Consider the following 14268-nt stretch of genomic DNA (forward strand, 5'->3'; position numbering starts at 1 on the left):
AAGTTCAATCAGACATCGACAGGTTCCGATTCTCGGCTACGAACCCAAGAGAGACCTCCCTCCACCCCTTTGAATGGGTGATGTTGAACGAAAGCGCATGAAGCTAGCTCACTCGCTCGGCAGAAGGTCCTTATCATAATTTTGTCTCAACAGTTCAAAGGGCGCCTTTTTTTAATGAGGCTAGAAGATTGACTGTATTCCGAGCAGGAGGGCTGGACTACTCAAATTTTTGTAAGAGCAATGAAATTTCCTCCAAAGAAGAAATGTCTACCCTGTTAAGTTTACACTTAGCTCAAGGCCGAGCAACAGCTCTTATCACAGAAACTGAGTAGAGTTTCTCCTTACGGAGGTACTGTAGTACAGTACAAGAAATCTGCGATCACTGGAAGAGGGGCCTTGAGTGGTGTAAAAGTCATTACTGTGCGTGCCCGAAACATTTACCTGATGGTACAGTTGGCTTCATTAATTCTAATACACTTCACGAGAAGCTAATTAGACCTTTGACAGCTGTACATAGTAGCAGATATCGCTGTGTCCAGGTTGTCAAGCTTGTAAACACGTAATTAATAGTATTTTTATCGATTTTATGAAGTAAGGTGTAAAAAAATATGCCTATTTGCTAATTCTTTTGATTACGTGTTTACAAGCTTACTGACTTTTCTTTACAGGCAGCGTTGCCAACAGTTTCTCTTTTGATAAACGCAGCGAACCTTGCTACAATATACAACTGTCAAGAGGTCGTTTTAGCCTTCAATGAAGTGTACTGGAATTAATGAAGCCAACTGTACAATATTTTAAACTAATACCATTCTCTGTTGACTTCACAGATCCTAATTGTTTCAAATTGCTTGCCATAAGATTGGTTTGGACTCAAGGAAAGTTTAATTTATGCTACTCAAATTCCCTCGACGGACAGATTCAAGGTACTGTAGGTACCTAGAGGTGATTATTTTTGTAACAGTGGATCTTATGAGTGATACTTTTCAACAATTATTACTGTGTATGGTGGATATCTTCAACTTTCTTTAATCAAGCAAGTTTATTAACTGCTACCATGATACTTTGGCTTACAGGTTTTCTGTTCAACAGCTCAATAACATAGGATATGAAGCAACAGAGAGACAAATGCTCGCAGGGAGGATAACTACTCTAAAAAGCTTTGTGTACCATTAGAACCTTTACTAAATTATAAACTAGAACTAGGCAAAACATCAGGGAAATTAATATGTACAGTATTGTAATGATCATTGTAGGATTCTTCTAGATCAATCATACTAAAACAAGTTTTAGTAAGCTCCAATTCCTTTAAAATGTATAATGAATAGTAAATATTCCTGGCCAGTAGCCAACAAGGAAAGGTCAACACCATTCATTGATAGCACATAATCTCGGAAAATATAGAAACTTTTGATAGACCATGAGAATCTGGCAGTGGGTCAAAATGTGTTTTAAAGAGCCAGCATGTGGATGAATTTACTACATATGACCCTATTCAATTTTACAGTATGTAAAGTAAAAAATTAATTATTATTTTTCTCCACCCAAAATATCAAATTCTGGTGACTAACATTCACAACAATAGTGAAAATCCAAAACAGAAATTCATAAGCAGAACAGTCTTTAAAAATGAGTTTAAGCTTTGACTTAACTAACCTCATGGGTCAGTAGCACAGCCTCCACCTGGTAATCATTGCTAAGGGTCTCTTGCATCGCCATGAGAGGGAGAGTTCTTCCCTCCCGCCACCGAGTCCTCTCCACAGCCCACACTTCTCCGGGATTGTTCCAAACCACACCAGTGTCTTCTCTGTACACACCCACCTGAGGAAATTCAACCATAAGTATCTCATTGCAATTACTACCGTATATTATTGTTATGATATTACAGAGATGAAAGAGGAAGTTCTAAAAAATGGGGCACGTGTGAAGGCTTTGTAAATCAACCTGCTTTTTCAGAAAATACATATGAAGAATAGATAACATTGCAGAAATGTTACTTAGGTTATGAAGGCAAAAATATAGTTCCTTGTTAAAGAAAAAAAATGGTTTTGTGAGTCATAGCCTCTTCTCTCCTTTCTTAAATATTCTCTTTTTCAAAACTCCAGTCTAATATTCTTCTCTCTGTCCTTTCAAGCTTAACATGAATAAGAAGCATCAGACATTACTAAGTACAAGGGCATTATATACCAGAAAGTTAACTGGGCATTAAATTAAAATAGAAATAAAGATAAGTAAAATTACTTGACTAATATTGATACAATTAAAGAAATTTGAGAATCAATAAAAGATGTTATTATTAGCTAAGCTACAACCCTAGCTGGAAAAGCAAGAAGCTATAAGCCAAGGGGCTCCAACAGGGAAAAATAGCCTAGTAAGTAAAGGAAATAAGGAAACAAACGATATGAGAAATAATTAACAAAATATTCTAAAAACAGTAACAACATTAAAACATATTTCATATACAGTATAAACTATAAAAAGACTTATGTTAGCCTGTTTAACATAACCTTTACTGCAAGTTTGAACTTTTGAAGTTCTACTGATTCAACAACCTGTTCTACTCTATAAAAAAAATACCCAAATAGCAAAATTCAAATAAGTAAGGCTCACCTGTACCAGACCTTCTTTAGCTGCTCTTCTAATTGTGAAAGTATTCACAAGCCTGCCGTCAGCTGTGTAACGGATACGATCTGATCCTCCCCCAACAGTGAATGACAATTTCAGCAAAGCTTCCAAAATATCTGCGGGAGGAGAGTTTTAGAATTTTAGAGCACCATGATTACACATACCTGTACAAAATTAAAGTATTATGTTAGCATCAAAGGTAAAATTATAGAATGGTGCAATAAATGGTTTGAAGAAGACTGGTTTGTAAAGTACTTTGTGTTTTGAATGTTTTTGATAATGATTCCTGATGGAAATCCATAGTTTTATAGTTTTGCTGGGTTGACTACCAAACGGAAAAGTTATGCCTTTGCACTAGGTGTTGTCATCAATTACGTTCGAGACACCTTCAAACATGGTGTACTTCTTTAATTCTGTTGATATTCTAATTAACTTTTTTTAAACTTTGCTTCCGTTAGTCATCATAAAAAAAGTTATCGAGATAAAAAAAGTTACCATATTCAAAAGCAAGTAACAGTAATGAAACTGTCAAAACACTGGAGCTTTAGTTTGCCAGGACTTCCAGACGCATAGAAAACAGGGGGTTTCCATCCTATTTTCTATGGAGTCATTCATTGCAGCGTTCATGGAATTACAAATACCTCCTTACTTGATTGAGTTCATGATTTATTGGTTTTTGCTCTGACGTATGCTTGTTTCGCTTACGATTAAACAATATCTCACCGCTCCAATGTTTCGATACTTGTACGCACGTTAGCCCCATGGGCTAGTATTTTGGCATTAATTATCAATTATACAAATTTGAACGGGTAACTACACACTTGACAAAGGGGCGAGATGTAGCTCAGCACTCCAGCATCCGTTCGAACATGGACTTGGCTTCCATTTCCAATGATCAGACCGAGTACAGTATATCAAACATATTTCTATCCAAACCTTTTATTATTAACATGACCCATAAAATAAGAGCTATAATTATATTGCGTATTCCAATATTGAAAACAAATAAAGAGGTTTAGAATATAAAAAGTTTGTTTATTACTTCTCTTGTATTTTATTTCCTTATTTCCTTTCCTTACTGGGCTATTTTTCCCTGTTGGAGCCCTTGAGCTTACAGCCTCCAGCTTCTCCAACTAGGGCTAAAGCTTGGCTTGTAATAATAATAATAATACTAATAATAATAATGTTGGGCCTTTTATTCTGTTCGAACAAGTAACTTATGGCAGAAGCACCACCTGTTATCATTATTAATATTACTAAGCTACAACCCTAGTTGGAAAAGCAGGATGCTATAAGCCCAAGGGCTACATCAGTGTCTTTCTGAACTACCGGGTGGAAGGAGGCTCCTATGAAAAGTTCTATGATGATAAAAACAGCAAAAGGGGTATTTTTCCCCAAAAATCTGTAGCTTCGTTAAAAGAGGTTTCTGCCAGTAGTATATGGTATTCAAAGTAGTGTATTTGCAAAGATCTGTTTAAATATGTGAGTTTCAATGTCCTAAATAATATTGCACCATTCTATAATTGAACTGCATTAGACTATAAATTGAATTGATGATTTTGGGCCCAGGTGCAACTGGAAAGAAGACCAAAAAGTGGGTTCAGATCAGGGCTAAAGTGATAGTCTAAAAAAAAAACAATAATTTCTACAGTGCATTTTGGAAGTGCACTAATGGCGTTCTCTCTCTCTCTCTCTCTCTCTCTCTCTCTCTCTCTCTCTCTCTCTCTCTCTCTCTCTCTCTCTCTCTCTCTCTCTCTCAGGGTTTATAAGCAAAACCTTTGTAAAATAGCCCTGTCTTATTAAGCTAGAAATAACCAAGAGAAATCTTGAATGACACCCTTTCAATTTCTTTGGTGGGGCTAATCAAGGAAGAAATATATAACAGTATCATAACAAGTATAAGCACACCAATAAAAGAAAAAATGAAGTTAATTATTCACACACTTTTAGAGTTAATGCCAAGACAGGTACAGTATAAGGTTCCTCCTTACCTTTATGAAGGTCCTGCCTCAATGCTTCCAGGCAATGGACACCTGTCGAGCACCTTTCAATCTGAACGAGTCTGAAGGCAGCTGCTAACGAGGACACAGCTTTCACTGTGGCTGTGGCCGAAGCATCATCCTTCGTGGACAACTGGACAGCTGATGCAATGTCTCCCATCGATTCCGGACATTGCCGAGTGGATGCTGGTATGTTGTTTTCCTATAGTGGAAGTAGCAAGTAAATTTGTGGTAATATTACAGTACAGTCCCACCCAGGGCCATTCACACTTGCTAGTACATAGGAGCTTGATATTTGTCTTTTATCACGAGCGAAGCGGCACATGGCGGAGCAAAAACCATTAGATTTCAGTAATCTTTCAATAGAGACTAATTGTTTTTGCTCCGACATGAGCTCGCTTCGCTCGCTAAAAAAGAGAAACTTCAAACTCCTACGCACTGGCAAGTAGGAATGGCGTTGGGTGGGGCTCTACCGCAATATTACCAAATTAAGTGATCGTGATCTTTCAAGCTATTCATTTATTCATGAGGTTAGGAACTGTGTGATTACAAATGTTGTCCCTGTTTAGGTTGGAACAAGGAATCCAATAGAAAAGGCTATCCTGAACTAGGACAAGTGTAACAACATGCAAGGATCCCTTAACCTAGATTTGTCTGCTAACAGAGGAACACTCCACCCACTTATTAAAGTATCTTTAGAAGTACTGCTGATCATTTGAATGACTACTGCACCATCTGGAAGTTTGTTGACCACTGGGACCCATTATTTTTTCCCTTACAAGGAACAGTGACAGCCACTCTGTTATAGGCACAAGCTCTTGGTGTAGGGACCAACACAGTACTTGAAAAATTCCTACCCCAAAACATCTTTTTGTTTTCAGGTTAATTAACAATTGTGTGGTCCCAAAGGACTATTATCAGAAATAAAAGGGTAAAATCAACACTCATAAAGGGTTTCCTTACCTACAAAAAAGCTAATAACTATTGTTCGATAATCCATGGATTCCACGCTAACAATAACAAATGAAACTATGACAGACATTGATCAAGCAATGCTACAGTTTTTACTATCATCAATTCCTAGTAATTAGTGGCATTTCTCAATGGCTTGCAGCTAAATTAAATAGGTGTTGAACCCATAGGTCTCCCTTGCACACTGAGATCATGGCGCCATGCTTGCAGTTAATATACTTAGCAGAAATGTGCAATTTTTTTTTCGGTATATACTATATCCTATTGCATTGGATTCCCTATTCCTATCCTAAATAGGAAACTTCTTAGGGATCACACAGTACTTCCCGAAAAATGGTACTTTTATATGCCTATTTATTTATTCATGACTTGGTAAAGACCTAATAAATAGTTATATTTGGTAAAAATAATAATGGTTGATGACAAAAATATGAATATGGAAAAGCAGTATTGGATAGTGGTTTTTCAATGTTCAAAAATCCCTTTTGTTTGTTTAAAAAGTATTTATTGTTTATGCAAAAAAAGAAAAAAAAATAATAATTATATGAATAGGCAAAGGCAGTTTTATATAGTGATTCTTCATAGCTACAAGCATTGTTCAAAATTCCCTTTAATTTAAGTTTCTTTCTTGAATCGGTGTACCATCTTGTCATTCAACAGTTACAATATTTTAATATAATTGCAAAATGGATAAAAAACTTTAATGTAATCATATATCTATTAGATTGAAATCTTTCATCAATAAATTCTACCTGGCATTATTATTATTAATTGCTATGCTACAACCCTTGTTGGAAAAGCAGGATGCTATAAGCCCAGGGGCTCCAACAGGAAAAATAGCCCAGTGAGGAAAGGAAACAAGGGAAAATAAAATATTTCAAGAGCAGTAACCACATTAAAATAGATATTTCCTAAATAAACTATAAATACTTTAACAAAACAAGCGGAAGAGAAATTAGATAGAATAGTGTGCCTGAGTGAACCCTCAAGCAAGAGAACTCTAACCCAAGACATTGGCAGACCATGGTACAGAGGCTATGACACTACCCCAAGACTACTTACCTCAGTATGGCAACGAAGCACGGACTGTCTGTATGAATCAGCCAATGGTGTCAAAATAGAGTTATTGTTAAAAAGAGCATCTTTGAAGTACTTCTGGAAGCCTGGGATGACTGGGGAATGGGCTTCCACGACTAGAGAACCAGGGAATCTTTTGCTTAGCTGGTGAAAAAGTAAAAAGATATGTAAACTTTATTAACACTTAATTTTGACTGGAATAAAATCTGCATTATAATACAGTGAAGCATACATTTGTTATATATAACAAGATAATTCATTTTATCATTAATATAAAATTGTGTGGAAAGTGAAGCAAATATTTGGGTGATTCTTTTTTAATTAATATAAAATCGAACTTAAAAATGCTTAGCTACATTGTGTCATATTATTATTATTATTATTACTTGCTAAGCTACAACCATAGTTGGAAAAGCAGGAAGCACCAAGTCCAGGGGCTCCAAAAGGGAAGATAGCCCAGTGAGGAAAGGAAATAAGGAAACTGCAAGAAAAGTAATTAACAATATAAACTATTTTGAGAACAGTAACAACGTCAAAACAAATCTTTCATACATAAACTATAAGAACCTTAACAAAACAAGAGGAAGAGAAACAAGATAGAATAGTGTGCCTGAGTGTACCCTCAAGCAAGAGAACTCTACCCCAAGATAAAGACCATGGTACAGAGGTTAACAAAGCAAATTCTTAAGTAAACTGTATGTCTCACCATCTCAATATCAAGATCTTCAGTGTCTACTGGATTTCCAAGTGTGGACAATACCCATCTGATCTTGGCTCTCCTGAGAACTCGAGTGTCGAGTTCTGCACTCAGGGTGTTGAGTTCACTGACGTTCACGAGCATGACAATGACGCCACTATAACCCTGAGTGAAGGAAAAAAATGTTAAATTTATATTTTCAGTTAATTCTATCCACCATTAATTTACTTATAAATTAATTACAATAAATTATTTTAATATATGCTATTTCAGGATGCAGGTAAATTGTTATCTATACGAATTCTTTTTCCTTTTTCTTTAATTGGTAAAAAAGTGTTAAATCGACATTTTCAGTTAATTCTATCCACCATTAATTTATCTATGAATTAATTACAATAAACTATTTCTATATATGCTATTTCAGGATGCAGGTAAATTGTTATCTATAAAAAATGATTTTTCAAGTCACAAAAGAATTAATATAGATGACCAGATGAAATAATATTTTCTCTAATCACTGTAGCACTATATATTATTATTATTATTATTATTATTATTACTATCCAAGCCACAACCCCAATTGGAAAAGCAAGATGCTACAAGCCCAGGGGCTCCAACAGGGAAAAATAGCCCAGTGAGGAAAGGAAACAAGGAAATAAATAACTGAAGAGAACAAATTAACAATAAAACATTCTAAAAAAGTAATGTCAAAAGAGATATATCATATATAAACTATTAACAACGTCAACAACTGATAATGGATTTTTAAAGTGGTGTAAATAAGATGATTTCATCACGTTATTTCTGGTGAAGTAAATCCTAAAGTAGACTAAATTTACCTTTTCGTTGTTCATAATAGAAAATGAAACTTTTTAATTGAGCAGTTTTTTTAAGAATTACACATATTTAGTTCTTGGGTCATAATATTACACTCAACCTATTCTCTATTGGTGTTAGTTTTCAAGTGAATGCTTGTTTTGATACTATCCAGAGATGATAGTTGCAAGCAAACATATGTCAACATATTTTACTAAGAATAATTAAATAACAAACACAAAATGTGTTTCCTCTTCCTTACCACTTTGCTCGTGATGAAATGGGTCACTTTATTTGACAGACTGTTAATCCTGCCATTATCGTTATCGGTGTCCTTTTCCAGCTGCAGGATATGAAGGACCCGCATGCCACCTCTGGCTGCCCTTTCTTCCAGCACCTGGGTTGCTTGGGCACAGCTGGACACGACGCTCACCGCCACTCCGGCCCCTCCTGTGCGGACTGCTGCAGACAGCGCAGCCTGTAATGCATTACAATTACTACTGCTGCTACTGCTACTGCTGCTACTATATATATATATATATATATATATATATATATATATATATATATATATATATATATATATATATATATATATATATATATATATATATATATATATACATGCAGAAGTTGTGCAAAATCAGTTTTTTTCTGAGTTTAAAAGTTGGAAGGAGGTTATATTTTCGCCCCTGTTTGTGTATGTGTAATGTGTGTGTGTGTGTGTGTGTGTGTGTGTGTGTGTGTGTGTGTGTGTTTGTAAACAGCTTTCTGACCACAATTCTAATCGTAGAGTAATGAAACTCGCAGGGATTAACTTTTATGTAAAAAGCTGGAAATTATTACATTTTGGAAGGTCAAGCAAAATATCAAATTTACGTAATCAGCCATAAGTTTGGACATCGTTGTCATAGACACTTCAATCTTGGTTCATATTTGAGTATGTGAAAACCCACGTCAATTAATACATGTTAAGGTCAAGGTCAAGGTCAAGGTCGAGAGAGGTCTGCATTCTACTGAGTGCCCCTCTAGTTATTATTATTATTAGTATTAGTATTATTATTATTATTATTATTAATATTATTATTATTAGTGTAGTGTTTATCTAGATTTCTTTTGGTCTTTGTTATTATTATTACCAATATATCACTTGGGAAAACGTATGTCAGGATTCAGTTTCAATTTCATCTAAAGAGATACCCACCAGAACGTCAGTCGAGCAAAGCAAACCCACAAACACAACAGTAACCTTCCCAATAAACAGCTTAAATTCCCAGACCGAAGCAACAAATACGTTCACATTGACATTCATCTAGTTTAATCATAGAAAGGTACAGCAAACGGCTCGCCTTTGGTAGGTATCTGATTCTCTATCAGCACACCAGCCACCAGTTTAACAGCCTACCTGTATCTGATCAGTAAGATGAGGAGCCGTTGTGAAGACGTTGTCCGCTGGAGGAATAGTGTGGGCCGCCCTAGCTTCCGTCACCAAGATGGGCGTGCTGAAAGCGTGGAGAGGCGTGGCCACGCTGGTGACTACCTCACCTGGGCCGAGCCCAACTACACCTGAACAAGAAGACGAAACATCAACGTATTTTCAATTTCTGCAAAATGTACACATACTATGGTGTCATCAGTGATAAGTTTGCCTGTATTATTATTATTATTATTATTATTTGCTAAGCTACAACCATAGTTGGAAAAGCAGTATGCTATAAACCCAGGGGCTCCAACAGGGAAAGTAGCCCAGTGAGGAGAGGAAATATGAAAAAATCAAATATTTTAAGAACAGAGCATCAAAGTAAATATCTCCTATATAAACTATAAAAACTTTAAGAAAACAAAAGGAAGAGAAATAAGATAGAATAGTTTGCCAAAGCGTACCCCCAAGCAAGCGAACTTTAACCTAGGACAGTGGAAAGCCATGGTACAGAGGCTATGGCACTACCCAAGACTAGAGGACAATGGTTTGAGTATGAATAATGCATCCTACGTCTGATTAGGCAATGTATGTCCTAGGGACAACAAATCTCAGTTAAAGTCAGCATACAGCAACTTGGAAGAAGTTATGTAGAAACAGGAGAGTTTGGTGTTTACAGGTGACAGGGAACAAGTTTTAGATTTAGAGGTCACACACGGGCCATTTTCAGTGGACATTGGCTGCCACTGTTTTGTGGTGAAAAATGAAATGCTAAAGTTTTTATGGATGCCTGCACACAAGCCAATTTTTAGTGGTGTGGTGTTCACAGCTTCCTTCTCCCCTCTTTCGTGGCACCCTGAAACATTGGCAGTCACCGTCCACTGAAAATTAGCTTGTGTGTGGCCCTAATTCAGTGTTTCTATACTGTAAGAGGCCCTAATTCAGTGTTTCAATTCTGTTAAGGGCCCTAATTTGGTGTTTCTATATTGTCAAGGTGCCCTAAGTTAGTGTTTTGTGGTGAAAAATGAAATGCTAAAGTTTTTATGGATGCCTGCACACAAGCCAATTTTTAGTGGTGTGGTGTTCACAGCTTCCTTCTCCCCTTTTTCGTGGCACCCTGAAACATTGGCAGTCACCGTCCACTGAAAATTAGCTTGTGTGTGGCCCTAATTCAGTGTTTCTATACTGTAAGAGGCCCTAATTCAGTGTTTCTATTCTGTTAAGGGCCCTAATTTGGTGTTTCTATACTGTCAAGGTGCCCTAATTTAGTGTTTATATACTGCCAGGAGCCCTAATTTTGTGTATCTAAACTGTAAGGGGCCCTAATTCAGTGTTTCTATTCTGTTAAGGGCCCTAATTTGGTGTTTCTATACTGTCAAGGTGCCCTAATTTAGTGTTTATATACTGCCAGGAGCCCTAATTTTGTGTTTCTAAACTGTAAGGGGCCCTAATTCAGTGTTTCTATTCTGTTAAGGGCCCTAATTTGGTGTTTCTATACTGTCAAGGTGCCCTAAGTTAGTGTTTATATACTGCCAGGAGCCCTAATTCTGCGTTTTTAAACTGTAAGGGGCCCTAATTCAGTGTTTCTACTGTATGCTGTCAAAGGATCCTAATTCAGTATTTCTATTATGTCAAGGGGCCCTAATTCAGTGTTTCTATTATGTCAAGGGGCCCTAATTCAGTGTTTCTATACTGTAAGGGGCCCTAATTCTGTTTCTATACTGTAAGGGGCCCTAATTCTGTTTCTATACTGTAAGGGGCCCTGATTCAGTGTTTCTATATTGTAAGGGGCCCTAATTCAGTGTTTCTATACTGTAAGGGGCCCTAATTCTGTTTCTATCCTGTAAGGGGCCCTAATTCAGTTTCTATATTGTAAGGGGGCCTAATTCAGTGTTTCTATACTGTAAGGGGCCCTAATTCAGTGTTTCTAAATTGTAAGGGGCCCTAATTCAGTGTTTCTATACTGTAAGGGGCCCTAATTTTGTTTCTATCCTGTAAGGGGCCCTAATTCAGTTTCTATATTGTAAGGGGCCCTAATTCAGTGTTTCTATACTGACAAGGGGCTCTAATTCAGTTTATATACTGTCAAGGGCTCTAATTCAGTGCTTCTATACTGTCAAGGGCTCTAATTCAGTGTTTCTATACTGTAAGGGGCCCTAATTCTGTTTCTATACTGTAAGGGGCCCTGATTCAGTGTTTCTATATTGTAAGGGACCCTAATTCTGTTTTTCTATACTGTAAGGGGCCCTAATTCAGTGTTTCTATATTGTAAGGGGCCCTAATTCAGTGTTTCTATATTGTAAGGGGCCCTAATTCAGTGTTTCTATACTGTAAGGGGCCCTAATTCTGTTTCTATCCTGTAAGGGGCCCTAATTCAGTTTCTATATTGTAAGGGGCCCTAATTCAGTGTTTCTATACTGACAAGGGGCTCTAATTCAGTTTATATACTGTCAAGGGCTCTAATTCAGTGCTTCTATACTGTCAAGGGCTCTAATTCAGTGTTTCTATATTGTAAGGGGCCCTAATTCAGTGTTTCTATACTGCAAAGAGGCCCTAATTCAGTTTCTATACTGTCAAGGGCCCTAATTAAGTGTTTCTATAATGTAAGGGGCCCTAATTCAGTGTTTCTATACTGCCAGGAGCCCTAATTCCGTGTTTCTATACTGTAAGGGGCCCTAATTCAGTATTTCTAATGTATACTGTCAAGGAATCCTAATTCAATGTTTCTATAATGTCAAGGGACCCTGATTCAGTGTTTCTATACTGTCAAGGGCCCTAATTCAATGTTTCTATAATGTCAAGGGACCCTGATTCAATGTTTCTATACTGTCAAAGGCCCTAATTCAATGTTTCTATACTGTCAAGAACTGCCCTTTTCTGCTGAAAGAAGAGATTTATGTTAGGTAATGGAATATGTAACTAACCTAGAAGTGGTGCATTTGTGGGCTGGGTTTCCTGCAGAAGTCGAACTGTTTGTCTCAGGGCCATCTCTTCATCACCACAGGCGTCGTACACACGGAGGCCTTATGGGGGAAACAAATTAAAAGAAAACATTGAAGTTTCTCTTAAAGTTCCAATGCTACTGATACTGAAATTTCTCAGCTCTTCTGGTGACTACCTTGATCTAGACGAGTTAAAAGAATAAGTTTCAGTAATATCTTTGATTGAGAATGTATAGAACAATGATTTGTTTGCTATGGTAAAGAGAAAAGCCCCTTTTATGTTTATTAAATGATAAGAAAACATTGAAGTTTCTCTTAAAGCTCCAATGCTTCTGATACTGGAATTTCTCAGTTCTTCTGGTGACTGGTTTGGTCTAGACGAGTTTCAAAATTAAGTAATATCTTTGATAGAAAATGTATAGAACAATATTTTTTTGCTATGGTGAAGTGAAAAGCATATTTTATGTTTATTTTTTCTTTCTATGAATGACATACCAATCGTGTAGTCCTGGTGTGATTGGTTGTTGATGGTTTGAAGTGCCCACTCAGCAGCACCCAGTTCCTCCATAGTTCTTAGGCCTACTCGGCCACAGCCTGCACCTGCCTCTTCAGATTTTTCATGTACACTTCCAACAATACCTGTAAAATATAGTTAAATGTTGTATTATTATTATTATTATTATTACTTGCTAAGCTACAACCCTAGTTGGAAAAACAGGATGCTATAAACCCAAGGGCTCCAACGGGGGAAAATACCTCAGTGAGGAAAAGAAAATAGGAAAAGAAAATATTTTAAGAAGAGTAACATTAAATATCCCCTATATAAACTATTAAAACTTTAACTAAACAAGAGGAAGAGAAATAAGATAGGAGTGTGCGCTCGAGTGTACCCTCAAGCAAGAGAACTCTAACCCAAGACAGTGGAAGACCATGGTACAGAGGCTATGACACTACCCAAGACTAGAGAACACTGGTTTGATTTTGGAGTGTCCTTCTCCTAGAAGAGCTGCTTACCATAGCTAAAGAGTCTCTTCTACCCTTACCAAGAGGAAAGAGGCTCCTGAATTAAGAAGCTCGAAGAAGGCCAAAGTTCAGGTAGAAATATAAATTATTGAATGATATGAAGGAAAATGGTTTAGGAGAACGAGATGTACAACACAGGACAGAGTGAGATTGAGAAGCCTGACTAGATTTAGCGACCCCATTTGAAAATAGGAAAACCTGAAAACAAAGATTATGATGAAGGTTTGAACAATTAATGGTACTAAAGGAATACACCTCACACTTAAAACAAAATCTATAAAATACAGTCAAATATTGTAGAAGCATTACCAAATAAGCTATGGTTGTGTTACACGTATGCTGAGTGGAATGAATTTGTGGGCAGTCTGAAAATGGAGAGAGAGAGAGAGAGAGAGAGAGAGAGAGAGAGAGAGAGAGAGAGAGAGAGAGAGAGAGAGATGCGGAAGAAGTTATCGCAAAGAATAAAAAAATAATTAGACTCATCCATGGAGAACCGACCGAAATAACAATGCAGGGATCATTTGAGAGCAAGACCGTGAAATTACTCAGGATGAGAAGCCGTTTTCCTTTCTTCTATTATAATTCCACGCTTGGATTTCATAGTCTCTTCTTGTCTAATTACATTAAAAAGTGGTTAAACTACAGTTTTCTTCAAAATGATCCCGTAGGAGAAACATTTTAATAAAATAAATGCAATTA

At 36.7% G+C, this 14268-nt stretch overlaps 1 protein-coding gene across 2 annotated transcripts in view; it reads right to left on the reverse strand.

Moving 5' to 3' along the window:
• Positions 1 to 14268, reverse strand: part of LOC137655798 (metabotropic glutamate receptor 2-like) — a 172416-nt gene that overhangs the window by 13099 nt on the left and 145049 nt on the right. For both annotated transcript variants that reach the window (XM_068389952.1, XM_068389953.1), the window contains 9 exons: positions 13042 to 13185; positions 12529 to 12627; positions 9590 to 9750; positions 8447 to 8662; positions 7378 to 7533; positions 6657 to 6815; positions 4614 to 4824; positions 2608 to 2738; positions 1654 to 1818 (listed from right to left, as the gene is read on the reverse strand). In XM_068389952.1, the coding sequence (XP_068246053.1) occupies positions 1654 to 1818; positions 2608 to 2738; positions 4614 to 4824; positions 6657 to 6815; positions 7378 to 7533; positions 8447 to 8662; positions 9590 to 9750; positions 12529 to 12627; positions 13042 to 13185 (1442 nt within the window). The remainder of the gene's footprint in view (positions 1 to 1653; positions 1819 to 2607; positions 2739 to 4613; positions 4825 to 6656; positions 6816 to 7377; positions 7534 to 8446; positions 8663 to 9589; positions 9751 to 12528; positions 12628 to 13041; positions 13186 to 14268) is intronic.

This window comes from Palaemon carinicauda, chromosome 16 (assembly GCF_036898095.1).
Source record: "Palaemon carinicauda isolate YSFRI2023 chromosome 16, ASM3689809v2, whole genome shotgun sequence".
Lineage (NCBI taxonomy): Eukaryota > Metazoa > Arthropoda > Malacostraca > Decapoda > Palaemonidae > Palaemon > Palaemon carinicauda.